The sequence below is a fragment of the Durio zibethinus genome, chromosome 21 (assembly GCF_047325235.1).
Source record: "Durio zibethinus cultivar Kanyao isolate XHJ-2024 chromosome 21, ASM4732523v1, whole genome shotgun sequence".
Lineage (NCBI taxonomy): Eukaryota > Viridiplantae > Streptophyta > Magnoliopsida > Malvales > Malvaceae > Durio > Durio zibethinus.
Window position 1 is genome coordinate 2,700,452 of NC_143182.1, and position 17,077 is coordinate 2,717,528.

The window sequence follows — 17,077 nt, forward strand, 5'->3', positions numbered from 1 at the left end:
GCTGTTTGCAAACTTGTTAATTGTTATGGCTGCTAAAGAGAATGGTGAATTTCTACTAAGATCTTTCAATGAACGAAAGAGAGATATCGGTGTAGAAGTAGCTATCCGGAAGTGCGACGAGTTTTATCAACAACAGAAAATTGCATTTTACGGGAGTATTGCTGCAATGCTGGTCTTGATACTTGTATTTTTTTTTTGTCCTGTTAACGAGAAAATCAAGTGGTGTTCGAAGTATTTGCTGTTTTTTCTGATGAATTGTTCTTCTCTGAAATGGGGTCTCGCTATTTTTGTCAGTGTTCTTTTTTAGTTGACTAAATTAGCTTTTACGGTTATGCCTTTGTTAGGAAAATAGGGTCCAATCCCATATAAGTGGTTTTGAACAAGTAAAGGCCATGAGTCTTGATCTTTTATTTTACACAGAGCCCTAGCTACTTAATAAAAAAGAGGTGGGGTTGTTTTAGGTGTATGTCGAAAACCAAGCAGAGAAAGAAGAAAAGTCAGGAAAAGTAGAGAGAGAAAAAAAAGAAGGGAGAGTTGGTTGAACGGAAGTCGATCCGTGGTTCGATTGAGTTGGAACCTTGTCAGGAGCTTTATGATTCAGAGTTCTACATTCTGAACGATGAAGATCGGGTTTGAAGCTCTCTAGGAACAAATCCATGGTGTATTTGTTGAGTCACTTATTTGGTGAGATTTCTCCAATTGTTTCTCTAGTTGTTGATTAGCTCTAGTTTTAGCTAGAGAAGAACTTTGTATAATTATTATTTGATAGTGAAGATTTTTCTGGTGGCCGGTAGTTTTTTCCCTCTACACTGGAGGGTTTTCCACGTAAATCTTGGTGTGCTTTATTTTTCCTACGTATTTGATTATTGATTGCTGTCTATTGCTTCTGTATTGTTGTGATTATTGCTTCAGGCGCAACAAATGGTATCAGAGCGAGGGTTATTTTGAGACATCGATACAGAAGCAACCCAGGATAGAAGTAAATTCTGTTTGAGATCATGGAGGGTGATACATGTTTCATGATAAAATTGACAGCATCGAATTATTCAATTTGGAAGCCTATAATGGAAGATCATCTATACTGCAAAGATTTGTATGAGCCAGTATTGGGTGATTCGGCTAAACTAACGGATATGAAAGATGAAAGCTGGAAGAAGCTAGGTAGAAAGACGCTGGCTACAATCAAAAAATGGGTTGATATCAGCGTGTTCCATCATGTAGCGCAGGAGTCAGATGCTCACATTGTTTGAAAAAAATTGGCAGCATTGTATGAGAGAAAAATAGGTATGAATAAAGTTATGCTTGTTAAAAAGATTGTAACTTTATAGTACAGGGATAGACGATCTGTTACAGAGCACTTGAGTGATTTTTAAGATATATTTAATCGGATGACTACTATAAAACTTAAGATTGATGATGAAATGAAGGTGTTATTTCTTTTGAGTTCATTGCCAGACAGCTGGAATACTCTAGTTGTGACTGTTCTTAATTCAGCTCCTGATTATAAGGTGACATTGGAGATGATAAAAGACAGTATGCTTAATGAAGAAGCGAGGCGAAAAGATGTAGACCCTGAGAATCAAGCTCTAGTCACAGAGAATAGGGGTAGAAACATCGACAGAGGTCAGGACTCAAAAAGTCGTGGTAAGTCTAAACATAGATCCAAATCTAGAGGTAAAGTGAAGTGTTTCCATTGTGGTAAGACGGGTCATATAAAACGAAACTGTAGAATCTTAAAGCAAGAGCGAAAAGATGAGAAAGACAAGAGTTCAGATGATGACAATGTTACAGCAGTGAATTTAGATAGTGATTCAGTTACTTTGATTTATACACATGGTGATTGTAATCATGTTAGTGATCCTGGCATTGAGTGGATAGTTGACACATGAGTGGCATATCATTGTGTTCCTAAAAGAGAGTTGTTTACAACCTACAAAACATGAGACTTTTGTTGTATCAAGATGGAAAACAAGAGTGTGTCACAGATTGTTGGGATTGATGATATTATTGTACAAACTAGTATAGGCTGCATGTTGACTTTGAGGGATGTCAGACACATTCCAGATATGAGAATGAACTTGCTTGCTATTAATATCTTTGATAAGGAGGGATATGAAAGCCGACAAAAGAATGGACAGTGAAAGCTTCTCAAAGGATCTATGGTAGTTGCAAGGAGAAAACTATACTGCACAATGTATAAGACATGGATGCAATTGAACGGTAACCAGGTAAATACCATTGAAAATGATGCTTCAGCAAACTTGTGACACATGAGGCTGGCACACATGAGTGAAAATGGGTTATAAGTTTTGGCAAGGCACTCTTTCATTCCCTTGACCAAAGGTATGTCTCTCGATTCATGTGATTATTATTTGTTTGGTAAGCATCATAGAGTTTTTTTTCGTAAAAGTTCTCAGAAAAAAGAAAATATATTGAAATTAATTTATTCTGATGTATGTGGTCCCATTGAGGTTGAGTCATTAGGTGGTAGCAGATATTTTGTTACTTTTATTGATGATGCTTCACGTAAGATTTGGGTGTATATGTTGAAATACAAAAGTCAGGTACTGCAGTATTTTTAAAAATTTCATGCCATGGTTGAAAGGATGACAGGGTTACCCTTGAAGTGTATTCGAACTGATAATGGTGAGGAATATACATCTAAAGGCTTTGAAAAGTATTGCTCAAAGTATGGGATCAGGCATGAGAGGACAGAACCTGAAATACCGCAGCATAATAGTATAGCTGAAAGAATAAATCGCACCATTGTGAAAAAAGTCAGATGTATGTTAAGGATGACAAAATTACCAAAGCCATTCTGGGGTGAAGCAGTCAACACAGCTTATTATTTACTTAACAGGTCACCATCAGTTCCTTTGGGCTTTGACATTCTAGAAAGAGTGTGGATAGGGAAAGATACTTCATACTCTCACTTGAAAGTTTTTAGGTGTAAAGCATTCATGCATGTGCCGAAAGAGCAGAGATCAAAGCTTGACAGTAAAGCTACACAGTGTGTGTTTGTAGGATATGATGATGAAGAATTTGGCTATAGGGTATGGGATCCAGTAAAAAAAAAATAGTCAGAAGCATAGATGTGGTCTTTCATGAAAAAAAAAACCATAGCAGACCTTGAGAAAAATGAGAAGACTACATGAGTTACTGTTAAGTGTGATGTTTCAACACCGACAGAGATTTCACAGGAAAGAGCCACAGATGGTGAAAATGAGCAAGAAACAGAACTTGGAGATATGAATGAGCCAGCCATAGTTGGTGATAGCTAGATGCTATTAGTTTTAAGCAGGGGGAGCAATCCTCTCTACCTGAGAGTGTTGAGTAGAGGGAGCTACCTTCAGCATCAAGTGATGTAGAGTCTCAGCCCGGGAGATCTACTAGAGAGAACAGGCCATCTACTAGGTATCCAAGTTCAAATTTTATTTTAGTTACCAGTGAAGGGGAGCCAAAAAACTTTCAAGATGTGCAGGCTACTCCAGATAGAGAGCACTGGTTAAAAGCAATGAAAGAAGAGATGGAGTCATTGCGAAAGAATGGTACTTATGATCTTGTTAAACTTCTAACAGGGAGAGGCTATTAAAGAATAAATGGGTGTTCAAATTGAAAAAGGATGGTGACAAACTAGTGAGGTACAAAGCTCGATTGGTAGTAAAAGGTTTTTCTCAGAAATCAGGCATCGATTTTGATGAGATTTTTGCTCCAGTTGTAAAAATGAGTTCTATTCGAGTGATACTGGGATTAGCAGCTAGTTTGAATCTTGAACTTGAGCAACTTGATGTTAAAGCTACTTTTTTGCATGGTGATTTACAGGAGGACATTTATATGAATTAGCCTGAGGGTTTTGAAGTGAAAGGGAAAGAATACTTAGTTTGCAAATTGAAGAAAAGCTTGTATGGCTTGAAACAAGCTCTGCGACAGTGGTACAAGAAGTTTGATTCTTTTATGGTGAGTCATAATTATAAAAGAACAGCAGCGGATTCTTGTGTGTATGTTAAATAATTTTCTAATGGTAACTTAATTATCATATTATTATATGTTGATGATATGTTGATTGTAGGACAAGATGCTAGTATGGTTTACAGGTTGAAAAAACAATTGTCTAAGTCTTTTGATATGAAAGATTTAGGTCCAGTAAAACAGATTCTTGGTATGGACATTATCCGGGATAGGAGAGTTGGAAAGCTGTGGTTGTCACAGGAAAAGTATGTTGAACGAGTGCTTGGTAGATTCAACATGCAACATGCTAAATCAGTTAGCAGTTCACTTGCCAACCATTTTCATCTAAGTAAGAAATCTTGTCCAGTGTCTAAGGAAGAGCAACTAGCTATGTCTAGTATTTTTTATTCTTCTGTAGTCGGTTCTTTAATGTATCTTATGGTTTGTACAAGGCCTGACATTGCTCATGCAGTTGGTGTAGTGAGCAGATTTCTTTCTAATCCAGGGAAGGTTCACTGGGAAGTAGTGAAATGAATTTTTAGATATTTGAGGGGTACCTCAAAAATGTGCTTGACTTATGGAGTTTCACAACCAATTCTAGAAGGGTTTACTGATGCTGACATGGCAGACGATCTTGATGGTAGGAAATCTACTTCAGGGTATTTATTCACTTTTACAGGAGGAGCTGTATCTTGGTAGTCTAAGTTACAGAAGTGTGTTGCTTTGTCAACTACAGAAGCTGAGTATATTGCAGCAACTGAAGCATGTAAAGAAATGCTTTGGATGAAACGTTTTCTTATTGAATTGAGGTTGAATCAGAAAGCGTATGTGATATTTTGTGATAGCCAGAGTGCTTTAGATTTGAGTAAAAATATCATGTACCATGCTAGAACAAAGCACATTGATGTTAGATATCATTGGTTACGTTCAGTGACTGAAGAACAGCAGATGTTATTGAAGAAAGTCCATACTGATAAGAATGTAGCAGATATGTTAACTAAGATACTTTCCAGAAAAAAGCTTGAGCTTTGCAGTAACTTGACCGGAATGAGTTCCCTGGCCAAGGTAAGTTCCAAATGAAACTGCTATGGTGATGAATCTCCTCCTAATGGGGCTGGAGGGGAAAATTGTTAGGAAAATGGGGTCTAGTCCCATGTAAGTGATTTTGGACCAAGTAAAAGCCATGGGCCTTGATCTTTTATTTTACACAGAGCCCTAGCTACTTAATAAAAAAGAGGTGGGGTTGTTTTAGGTGTATGTCGAAAACCAAGCAGAGAAAGAAGAAAAGCTAGGAAAAACAGAAAGAGAAAAAAAAGAAGAGAGAGTTGGTTGAACGGAAGTCTATCCGTGGTCCGATTGAGTTGGAACCTTGTCAGGAGGTTTATGATTCAGAGTTCTACATTCTGAACGGTGAAGATCGGGTTTGAAGCTCTCTAGGAACAAATCTAGGGTATATTTGTTGAGTCATTTATTTGGTGAGATTTTTCCAATTGTTTCTCTAGTTGTTGATTAGCTCTAGTTTTAGCTAGAGAAGAACTTTGTATAACTATTATTTGATAGTGAAGATTTTTCTGATGACCCGTGATTTTTTTCCTCTACATTGGAAGGTTTTTCACGTAAATCTTGGTATACTTTATTTTTCTTGCGTATTTGATTATTGATTGCTATCTATTATTTTTATATTGTTGTGATTATTGCTTCAGGCGTAACAACCTTAACTTGTATTGTATTAGCTTTCTTTTGAATGCTTAGCTTGAATCAAACTGCTGCATATGATCATTTTTCGGTGCAGTATCAGTCACATGCACGATGACACCAGCAAATTTCTTAGATTGGTTAACCTCTTCCACCATATAATTTTGATTTTTTTTAATCTAACAAGTAAATAAGAAAAATCTGGTCCAACTTTTTAACCAAAACGGACCCCGCCGGGGTTTGGACTTTGGGGGTTGGTGGACTGCACTCGGGCTCCACTTTTCGAACTTGGTCCACAAAATTAAAGGGCAAAAAAAGATTATCCTTGCATTTCGTCAGGCGACAGCAAAGATTTATGGCCTAACCCGGCCAAGGTTGTGCAGTCGTGTCTACTTGGCTGTTTGGTTGAAAGTCAAAGAGAGTAGAATTTTTTGCTTGTGTGTTTATGGCGAATTGTAAATTTATATCTCTCCATAAATTGTTAATTTAGATAAATTTTCATCTAGAAGCTTGATTAGGAATATTGCGCGGTGACTAAATGGTTAGGATTTGGCCAAGTCAAAATCAACATTCTCAAAGGCGGCTTCCATGTTCTCCTATTACAAATTATACCTAAATTCCATCGTGAAAATTACCAGCCTGCAAATTACAATCATTACAAAATCATGAATTCCTGGAAATTCACTAATCTTATTACTCCAGCAATTTTTTAAGCTTTTATTAAAATTTTTATTTGAATTTATTAAAATTTAAACTTTAATCATTAAATTAAAAATCTAATATTCTACCAACACCCAACAAGCAATTTTTACTGATATTTGTTAAGGAAATTTATATGGTCAATTTGGGTTGCTAAATGTCGAATATATATCACATTTGAAACTACCCTATCAAATTGATTGCTAGGTTAATTCACTTAGGAAATGACAAGGAAAAATGGTTAGTGGTTGCCACTATGACGCTGATGTTGATCAATTTGTCAAAGCCCGGAATTATGTTTGTTGAATTCCAAACTTGATTCAGGCGTTTGTCTTATCAAGGTAGGCCGCACTAACATTTAATCTTGCCATTGCTGAAAACAACTACATAATTAAAATTAAAAACATTTTTGCCAAAAGCAATATTAAATGTTGACTAGCTATAGAATTATTGACGTATTACAGACAACGTGAGAATTCATTTAATCTAGTGGCTGGAAATAGCAAATAATAGACAAAGGAGAGAACCATTTTCTTAAAGTGAATCAATTCATTTGTAAATTAATTGTGACTAAAAGTAAAGAGGAAACCATTTTGATGTCAACTGTGCAATGCAAGTATAAAAAATGAGCTTCAAGTCAACATAGAGCAGCTTGAAATCTTGGGTATGAACATAAACAAAAAAAATCTAACCAAATGATGTCAATTGAAACAAACAAAAGTCCACCACTTACATTTCCACTCGCATTACTAAAAGATTATAAAACCACAAATGAGATCCCTCCAAAAATCTCCTAAACCACCTTCCCCTACCAATCACCCTATCCTTTCCTTTCGCAACCTGTAGCAATGGTGGAAAGGGACCAGGTAAGGCCTCTGGCGCCAGCTTCGGTCCTTCCAAGCAGTGACGGTGGAGAGGCAGCTTTGCACCTGAAAACAGTTCGTCGCAAGAAATGCATCAAATGTTGCGGTATCATTGCAGCTCTAATGATCATCCAAGCTGTGGTGATCATAATTTTAATTTTCACGGTGTTTCGGGTCAAGGATCCAGTCATCAAAATGAACGGTGTTATAGTTACAAAACTGGAGCTAATCAATGGTACAACTCCTAAGCCGGGGTCCAACATCTCCTTAATAGCCGATGTTTCTGTCAAAAATCCTAACGTCGCATCATTCAAGTATAGGAACACCACCACAACTCTTTACTACTATGGAACAGTAGTTGGCGATGCCCGAGGTCCTGCAGGCCGTGCAAAGGCTCGTCGGACCATGCGGATGAATATTACTGTTGATATTATCACGGATCGGCTATTGGCCAGTCCAAATTTGGTTGCGGATGTGGGCTCCGGGACATTGACTATGAGCAGCTACTCAAGAATTGGAGGAAGGGTGAATATGTTCAACATTATAAAGAGGCATGTTACAGTAAAGATGAATTGCTCCATGACGGTTAACATCTCCAGCCAGGCAATTCAAGAACAGAAGTGCAAGCGAAAGGTTGATCTCTAGACTCTAGGCTATGTTTGGTTATGTATATATATAACATTATACTATATAGTTACGCAAACATGAGGTATGATAATAATTTTTCTTGTTAGAAGACAGATTAATAATTTAGTATTGAAGAATCGATGTAATTTAACATGAAATCTTTTTGAATTTGGTATAATCGCTTTATATTTTCCTCATAAAAACATTTCTTTTTGTTCTTGACACAAAATTAATCAATTCAACATTAAATGCACGTTTTTAGCAGAAAGTAGGCCTTGAATTATATGGAACCGGTTTATATTTTTGTCTTGATTGTAATTTCGGACGCCAGAGAACAGAACAGAGCAGAGCAGCATTGGACTGCAAGTGCAGTGGTTACTTTGTCAAGTTATGATGATAAATTTTACTTCTAAACAATGGCCCCGTCTCTTGTAGGTTGGTTTCATAGGAAAATATATAAAGGCCAATGGGGACCGCCATTGGTACTTCCTCCAAATGCCTTAAATTCTAACCAAACTTAGTAAAAAAAAAATTTGTCGGATCTGTATTGTTTCAATCTTTTTTGCTTTGATTCCTTGAATAATTGAATAGCTCTTAATAATTTGACCTAGCGTAGCCATAGGCCAGAGCGCATTCAAATGAATTTCATTGAAAACAAAAGACGAAGGGAGAGGGGACAATTTTTTTTTTTAAAAGGAGAAGTGATGAGTAGCTTTCTTGAACAAAGAACTTACTATTACTATTATTTTCTGGCCCAAGGTTGCCATCATGGGTTTAATTGTTATTTTCAATATGCATCGGATGGTGGCGAAGACTATAGAGTTCCTGGATTCGAGTGAATTTTAACTGAATTATAATAGCATTATTATCAGTAGTATGAAAAGGTGACAATAAAGTATTTGGGACTACAAGAAAAGTGGGAGCAAGAGCTTTGCTTTAGCCTTTAATGAAGCATCAGACTGCAATCTTGCTGTGGTCCGGCTCCATCAGGTTGTTAATTTGTTGTGCTTTTTTCATACAACCAAACCCAATTTTGGGAGTAAAGTGGTGCAATATTATTTTCTTTTCTTACCAATTAATTGTGATTAAACTCTCTTTCGGTGGGTCAAAATCTAGTATTAGCATTCCCTCACTTCGAAGAAAGAAAAGAATTTACCAGCTTTGACCCAAAAACACTGAATGCAATCTATTTAAGTGGTGCCTCTGTTTTTGAGGTCTTACTAAAGTAACTTTAAAGTTAATAGTTAGAGAACAGCTGGTGCTGCCATTGTTGCAAGTGCGATGGGCGACAAGTCCAGCCAATATAGTCAGAGCATTAGATGTTAGTGCTTTGTGAATAAATGCATAGAGGAAACCTATCAATGGTAGATAACTCGCGTGGAAGAAGAAATTGCTAGTATTGACCAGTCATCTACAATTTTTTTTAAAGACAAGGATATATGAAGAACTTTCCACCTTTGATTTTATTCGTATGAGCAATCTTTCCACTAAAAGAATCAAGACAGAGTGTGTAAAATGCGGAAGAAAAAAAGTATCAGGTTCACACCGAAAAGTTAAAGAATATTGTCGAAAAAACAAGAAAAACTATATATGCCAAAATAGTATGAAGTTGACTAAAGAGGGATGGAGCAAGAAATTAGGAAAGCATTTACTAGCAAGAGTCACAAATTGTTTTTGGATTGTTTGTCACGACAATTTTGTGTAATTTGCAAATAGAAAGCATGAGCTTTCTCTATTGTTGTTGCCTTTAGTAACTGTAATTTTATATCAAGAAAGAACAAAGTTGAGTATCTTTCGGGAATTGGGACCAATCCAGGTGAGCTGCAAGTTGCTCTCATCCAATTCTAGGAAATTTCATTGCATTCACTATTTTTTGTTTTTTTGGGGTACATGTATCACGTTTCAGAAGTAAACATAAATCTCCACTTTCCAAAATGTTTTTGATTGTTATAGTATTGGCTTTGGTCTCTTGAAATACTTTTCAGATTGAAATTTCAACCCACTTTTCCTTTTGGTGAAGTCCAAAGAAAAGAACAGGGAAAACGCTGTCTTTCGATTTCAAAAGCAAGAAAAACTCTTATTTTCATAATATAAAAAATTAATATTATAAAAATTAATTAATTTTCATAAATATTTGATAGGGTATTTGTGAAATCTTCTGAAAACATCATTATGTAAAACCCTAATTCCAAAATGAAGAAGCCAGACATAAGCCCAAAAGCAAAACTCCACTTTATTTTTCACACAAAAAGAAATTGAAATCACAAAACAGGAGGGAAGTGGAGATGAAATGAGGAAGCAAAGCAAAAGTCACCAACACCACAATAAATGCCACCCCGCTGTTTCCAAACTGAGTATTAAATGCTGCAGCTGGAGCATCATCTACCCATCTTCGCTTCATTGAACTTTCCTTTCTCTTTCCCTTTCCATTCACCCCATCAAATGGATCCTCCTCTTCCCCTCCAATGTCCACCCCTCCCCCTTCTGCCCCTAACTATCTCACCAACTTAGGCCTCGGCTATTCCATCGCCATCGCCCTCGGTTTCCTCGTCCTCCTCTCCACCATCCTCCTCGCTTCCTACATCTGCTGCCGCTCTTCCTCTTCCCCTCTTGCCTTCTCTCCCAACCCCATCTCAGCTACCGGCCCCGACTCCGATGGGATCATCCTCCCCAGGATTATTTTCGTTGCTGAAGATGAAGACAATGAAAACGTCGTCGTAGGGCTTGACCAGGCCGTTATAAATTCTTACCCCAAGTTCCAGTTTAGTAAAGAGGCGGCTGCCGCGGGTTCTAGTAACGTGAACACAACATGTTCGATTTGTTTGTGTGAGTATAGGGATTTGGAGATGTTAAGGATGATGCCTGAGTGTAGGCATTATTTCCATGTTTCTTGTATTGATGCTTGGTTGAAACTTAATGGGTCTTGTCCCATTTGTCGGAACTCGCCACTTCCAACTCCACTTTCTACGCCTTTGTCAGAACTCGTGCCTCTGTCTCAGTACGCTGCGGACCGAGGGAGGAGGTGACTTTTTGGGTTGTTTTTTTTCTTTTAAATATCTTAGTTTTGGTGGATGATTTCTTTCTCTCCTTTTTTAGGGTGTGTTGGATTGTTTGAAGGGGGAAATTTGTATATTTTTTTCTTTTGTTTTTTTGATGGTTAGGTAGAGAACAGGGTGATTTGGTAGTGGAGTTTTTTTTGCTAAATGGATTGTGATTTTTGTTGTTTTAGGGGGAAAAAAAGTATTAGATGCTTGGTGCTGAGCACAAATTGAGTGATAAAAAGTGATTCACATCAATTGGGAGTCTTTTTTTAGTCAAGGAATTTGTTTCTTCAACTTATTTGTGAAATGCATAATTTGCACCAATTTTTGTTCTGTATTGTTTATTTTATTGAGACATTGACTGCCGTATTTCCAGCCCCCTATCTAATTGCTTCAAATTCTTATCAAACAGTTGACAAGAATTAATGGATTGAAAATTTCAGTTCATTTTCCCATTTATTGTAAATTAAGGTACAGAAATAGATTAAACTTGACTGGGTACTACTTTTACCGGCTTATTGCACCGGTTCATATTCAACTTTTTTGACCTTTTTCCTGTACTTTAATATTCATCAAGCTCTCAGCTCGGTAAGCTTCTGTTGCTTTGCAGAACTCTGTTCTGTCTTAGTTCTCACTTGTCAGCTAAGTCTCCTCCAGGAGTTTAATCGACCTAAATTTTTTATTTTATTTGAAGATAAAGCTGCCTGTCCCGAAGGCAGAGACCCGGCAAAGGAACAAAGAGAACTTCAGTTTAGTACTGGGTTCTGAACTTCTGCCGATCGTTCTAGCTAATTTGAGTAAAGAAATGTATGCTTTTGTTGGTGACAACGTGTGCGTTGACCCCCATAATAGGAAGGAAGATTTCCAAAGCTCTCTCAAATCTCAATGACCTCAAATTAACCTAGTCACTGAAGTTAGCCCTACTTGTTTTTTACATTTTTGGTCACTGTTATCTCGTGACGAGAAAGAATTTTTTATTAATGGAGTTTGCTTCAAACTGTTTTGCTTAACCCTTTGGGCAAAAGATTACTAATTTTTCAAGCAAGCGGAGGACTTTAATTGGTTGATTTTTGGTTCTATTGGGATTTTAACACATAAAATCGTTTCCAATGCTTTGTTCAAACTTGGTACCCTCGTCCTTACGATTCAAATTCATCTTTTCATAAAGATAACTTAAATTGTAAGAGATTTGTCTGAACTTGGAGATTGATGCTTTGTAACGTGGGAGTGGCATGTTAGGACAGGATGATCTAGAATCTCGGTAGTGTTCACTCGAAATTACAGTACTGTACAATGCCTTTCCGGATGCTCAAGGCTCAATGAAAATTTAAAAGTAGGAGCATCAGCCATGTGCCCCAACCTCAAAATCTTCCGATCCCCTTTTCTTCAACTCTTTTTCCCGATTAAAATATATGTGACCTTGGTCAAATTCACCTTCATTTTCAAGTTTCAGGAAATTTCTATATTTGATTAATTTGTTACTCATCTTCCAACAATGTAATTTCTTGTATAGTAAGCATTTTCTGCTGGGGACGATTCAATAGGTCCCTTTTATTTGTTAGATTGAACTGCGATTGGAGATGATACTTCTCAGTCTTAATGAGATAAAGATGCCAAAACTAAATAGCATGGGGAAGTTGGGAACATGGAAGAGTGTTCACAGGACTATCTTTATACTAGGTACTTGTGCTCTTCTCGTTTCTGTTGCTACCTTGTCTAGATCTTACTCTATTAAATCTCTCCTTGTTACTGATTCCTTCTGCAATCATGTAAATCCTGAGAATCCAAGTAGAAGTGAAGGCGATGTGAGAGTAAATTTTGAGTCTGTTACTCAAAGAATTCGACAAGAAATGAATGAGTTGAGAGGCATGGCACAAGAGTCATCATCATCAGAAATCTTGGTGAGACACAGTGCTTTTCTTGCTGATATTCTCGGTCTAATTGAGTCAATGCAAGCATCTTTGACATCAACTAGACAGCAGAACACTGAAAACAAGGCCGTCCATCCCCTGGTGAAATCAAGTCAACAATCTGATGAGCCTGCGGACTACTTTCTGATTGAAGAGATTCGAAAGTATGTCAGGGTCAAGCCAAACAGATTAGGAAAACAGAACTTCATGGGAGCTAATGGCACATTCACAAGTATTGGTCACACTTGTTTTGCGATGAAGAGAGAGCTAGAAGAGTACATGGATTACGATGTTGGTGAAATCTGCAATGATGACTGGAAACTAGCTCAGAAACTAATGATTCATGGTTGTGATCCATTACCAAGAAGAAGGTGCCTTGCAAGAGCCCCAAAGCTATACAGCCAGCCATTCCCCATTACCGAGTCCATGTGGAAGCTTCCTGATGATCGCAATGTTCGATGGAGTGGATACAGATGCAAGAACTTCACTTGTCTGGCAAACAATGCTACTCGCAAGGGATTCTTCAAATGTGCAGATTGCTTCAATCTTTCAGATCATGAAATGCCCAGATGGATTAAGCCAGTGGATTTAGACCCTGAAACAAATTTGACTGCAGATTTTTTTATACCTGAAGTGCTGGATATCAAACCTGGGGAGATTAGAATTGGATTGGATTTCAGTGTAGGAACTGGGACTTTTGCAGCCAGGATGAGAGAGTTCAATGTCACGATAGTTTCAGCAACAATCAACCTTGGGGCACCTTTTAATGAGATGATAGCTCTTCGAGGACTAGTGCCACTTTATTTGACTATAAATCAGCGCCTCCCGTTCTTCGACAACACCCTGGATTTGATACATACGACGAGATTTCTTGATGGTTGGATTGATTTTGTACTCCTTGACTTTGTGCTGTTTGATTGGGATAGAGTTTTGAGGCCAGGGGGTTTGCTCTGGATTGACAGTTTTTTCTGTTTGAAGGAAGACTTGGACGATTACTTGGAGGCATTCAAGGTTCTAAGGTACAGAAAACACAAATGGACAGTTGTTCCAAAGCGAGATAAAGATGATCGAGATGTGTTCTTTTCTGCTGTATTAGAAAAGCCGCCAAGGCCATTCCGATGACCATATACATTGTAGTATCGTATTGTTATGTTCATTATACATCTATAGCCATGCGGTTCATAATTTTCATGTAAGAATGCAGGCAAAAAATTGCATCCAGAACTGATTCTAGTTCCTTATCAAAATGTTTGTAGAAGCCAATCTAGAAACATTACACTAATTTCTGCATTCTGGTATTTGTTGTATTTGTTTGTATTGAGCAATGCTACACATGTGGACAAAGCGTAGATGGGTGTAAATTTGCCTAAAAATTGTAATCTTTTGAGGTACGGACAGAGAAACAATCGGATGAATAAGAAGCGTCTCTTTTTGGTGAGGCTCTTCTTTTCTTTGCTGACAGTGAGTGTGGCTGTTGAGACAGATTTTTCCACGTTCAATGGGCCAAAGCTTGTAAAAATGGAATCGGGCCACCAAAACAGATAAAAGTAACCATTTACTACTGTCTATACTTTGTTTTGGGTTGGGCGAGCGTTCATTATTCACACGTAAATTATTGAAAAGAATCCCCACAGCAATCCTGTAAGGGTAAGCTCCCAAATTCCAAATTGAAGGCCTTAATGTTTGAAAATAAGAATATGTATTATATTTCTATTGATTTGCATATTTCGTATCATTTAAAATACGCAATTATAAAAATTAAGAAATAGTATTGTTGGATTCACCAACCTCATAAATTGAAACTCAATCTCATTAATTTTTCAAAAAAAAAAATCTACATCTCATTAACTATTCATATTTGCATATTTTTTAAAAATTTTTGTTAAAAATTAGAAAAAAAACTTAAAAAACTGGCCAAAGTAAAGCCTAACGTGGAGCCCACTGATGGTAACCCGAAGCGACCACTAAAAGGCGATGGCCGCCCATGACACCACCATCCCATTAAATGTTCGCCACGTGTCCTTTTCGGTGAATCTTTTCAAGAGCACCGCACCGTCCTATCTTCAGTGCCTCCACATCCCTGTCCTTCGAATTTCTGGACCCCACTCCATCCATCATAGCCCCGTCAAAATCTAACGCCGTCAAGTCTTTTGATTTAAAATTCTCCCCGAACCATTAGGTTCGGCTCCACACCTCAGGCTAGACCCCTCTACGGTTTATATATCCCCATCATAAAACCCTATATTGCCTACTTATACACACATACACATTCACTTCGATACTTTTCGGACACCGTAAGAATCGGAGACAAAGAATCCTTCTTTTTAGGGTATTGGTCGGGAAATTTTTTAGCAATGGCGGAGGAATCAGAGAGCAAGAAATCGGCGGTGGGGTCGGTGATAGAGAAGATCAGCGAGAAGATTCACGGCCATGATTCATCTTCGTCTTCAGATTCGGATTCGGATCATAAGAAACCGGCCTCCCCATCCCCCGTTAAGGCTAAGATTTATCGGTTGTTCGGAAGAGAAAGGCCCGTTCACCATGTTCTTGGTGGTGGAAAACGTACGAACCCAAACACGTTACACATTTTTTTATTAAAAATTTAGTTAATGAGATCAGGGTTTTAGATTTTTAATTTTGTTTATGGATTTGATGGAAATGTGAGTATAAAATATATTGCAATTATTTTACAGTGATTAAAAAGGTTACTTTGATGGAAGATTAATGGATCTGTATTTTATTTTATGCTTTATGATTTGTTTGATAGTTAAGAAAATGCATGGCGTGAGTCCCATTTTTGTATTTTATTGATTCTTTTTGTTGAAATTTTTACTTCTCTTTAAAGACTTTATAAATAGATTTTGCTTAAAAATCAAGCTATTAAAATCATCTTGATTCTAATATTTGAAAATGATGTACTCATCTAAGCAGGTTAGTGTATAGGGGACTTTAGAAAGAGAAAGTCTTTTTTTTTTTTTCATCGGGTTGTAGATTATTGGTTTTTGTTTGTTTTAGAAGCTGATGTTGTCTCTTTCCACGATATTTTGGTGGTAATGATTTGGTGCAGCTGCTGATGTGTTTTTATGGAGGAAAAAGAAGATTTCAGCTGGCGTGCTTGGTGGAGCAACTGCAATCTGGGTCCTTTTTGAATTGGTTGAATACCACCTACTTACTCTAGTCTGTCACATTTCCATACTCTGTCTTGCAGTAATGTTCTTGTGGTCCAATGCCCATACCTTTATCCACAAGTAAGCTTTATGGTCTTTGTAGAAACTTTATTACGTTTGGTAATTAAGTTTAAGATATTGTATGATTTCTTAAAGACGATGCCCTGAATTTTTTTCTTATATAGGACTACACCTCGCATCCCAGAAGTTCATTTACCAGAGGAGCCATTCCTCCAAGTTGCATCTGCTCTGACAATTGAACTTAACCAGGCATTGAAGCTGCTGCGAGATATTGCATCTGGAAGAGATCTGAAGAAGTTTCTTATGGTGTGTTTATTTTTATGTCTGGTGATTTTATGAGTGCTTCATCTAAGTTTGATTGGGGGAATCACTTATATTTCCACTGTTTGAAAGAACGCCATCCATGATTTGGATTTCAGGTTATAGCTGCTTTCTGGATCCTGTCAATTGTGGGGAGTTGGTGCAACTTCTTGACCTTGTTCTACATATGTAATGAGACCAAATCGCTCACTTGTTTTTTACTGCTAATTTTATTTATCTATATAATATTATACTGAATTTTGTATGAATTCAGCTTTTGTTTTGCTGCATACGGTGCCTGCTATATATGAGAAGTACGAGGACATGGTTGACCCATTTGCGGAGAAGGTGATGATTGAGATAAAAAAGCAATATACAGTTTTTGATGCCAAGGTTCTGAGTAAAATTCCAAAAGGTCCCTTGAAGACCAAGAAGGTTTAGAGAGCTCAGGTGTTTAGTCTCCAGCAACTTTTGGTTAGTTATGGGGTTTCCAGGGTTTGGTTGTGTTCTATATTCACATTAGAAAGAGGCATTTCTTCCTCAATCAACAGTTCTCTAATGTTTGGGTTTGCAATTCAAAATATCATCATTAAAAGCAATCAGTTGTTTGCAATAGGCCGAGCTTGCAGATGGCACCATGAGGTGATGATTTATTATATAACTTTGTTTCATTTGGATAACAATCAGCTTTTTATATATGGTTGCCACCTGATTTTGTACTGTTATGGTATGTGTTATTTCCTGATTAATATGGTACTTTGGTTGTTTCCTTATGGTTAGTCCTTTTAAGAGTTCATCAATTTGAG

At 37.3% G+C, this 17,077-nt stretch overlaps 3 protein-coding genes across 3 annotated transcripts; all 3 read left to right on the top strand.

The window, feature by feature from the left end:
• Positions 1 to 7,060: 7,060 nt before the first annotated feature.
• On the top strand, positions 7,061 to 8,000 carry LOC111304789 (late embryogenesis abundant protein At1g64065-like). Its single transcript, XM_022901729.2, has one exon. The coding sequence runs from the start codon at positions 7,191 to 7,193 to the stop codon at positions 7,848 to 7,850; it is 660 nt and encodes a 219-aa protein (XP_022757464.2). The 5' UTR covers positions 7,061 to 7,190; the 3' UTR covers positions 7,851 to 8,000.
• A 2,190-nt stretch (positions 8,001 to 10,190) lies between these two features.
• Positions 10,191 to 14,073, top strand: LOC111304788 (uncharacterized). Its single transcript, XM_089750567.1, has 3 exons — positions 10,191 to 10,598; positions 11,614 to 11,627; positions 12,478 to 14,073. The coding sequence occupies exons 1-3, from the start codon at positions 10,298 to 10,300 to the stop codon at positions 13,903 to 13,905; spliced, it is 1,743 nt and encodes a 580-aa protein (XP_089606693.1). The 5' UTR covers positions 10,191 to 10,297; the 3' UTR covers positions 13,906 to 14,073.
• Positions 14,074 to 15,037: 964 nt separating this feature from the next.
• On the top strand, positions 15,038 to 17,044 carry LOC111304792 (reticulon-like protein B5). Its single transcript, XM_022901739.2, has 5 exons — positions 15,038 to 15,345; positions 15,851 to 16,031; positions 16,136 to 16,277; positions 16,391 to 16,460; positions 16,546 to 17,044. The coding sequence occupies exons 1-5, from the start codon at positions 15,138 to 15,140 to the stop codon at positions 16,710 to 16,712; spliced, it is 768 nt and encodes a 255-aa protein (XP_022757474.2). The 5' UTR covers positions 15,038 to 15,137; the 3' UTR covers positions 16,713 to 17,044.
• Positions 17,045 to 17,077: the final 33 nt, after the last annotated feature.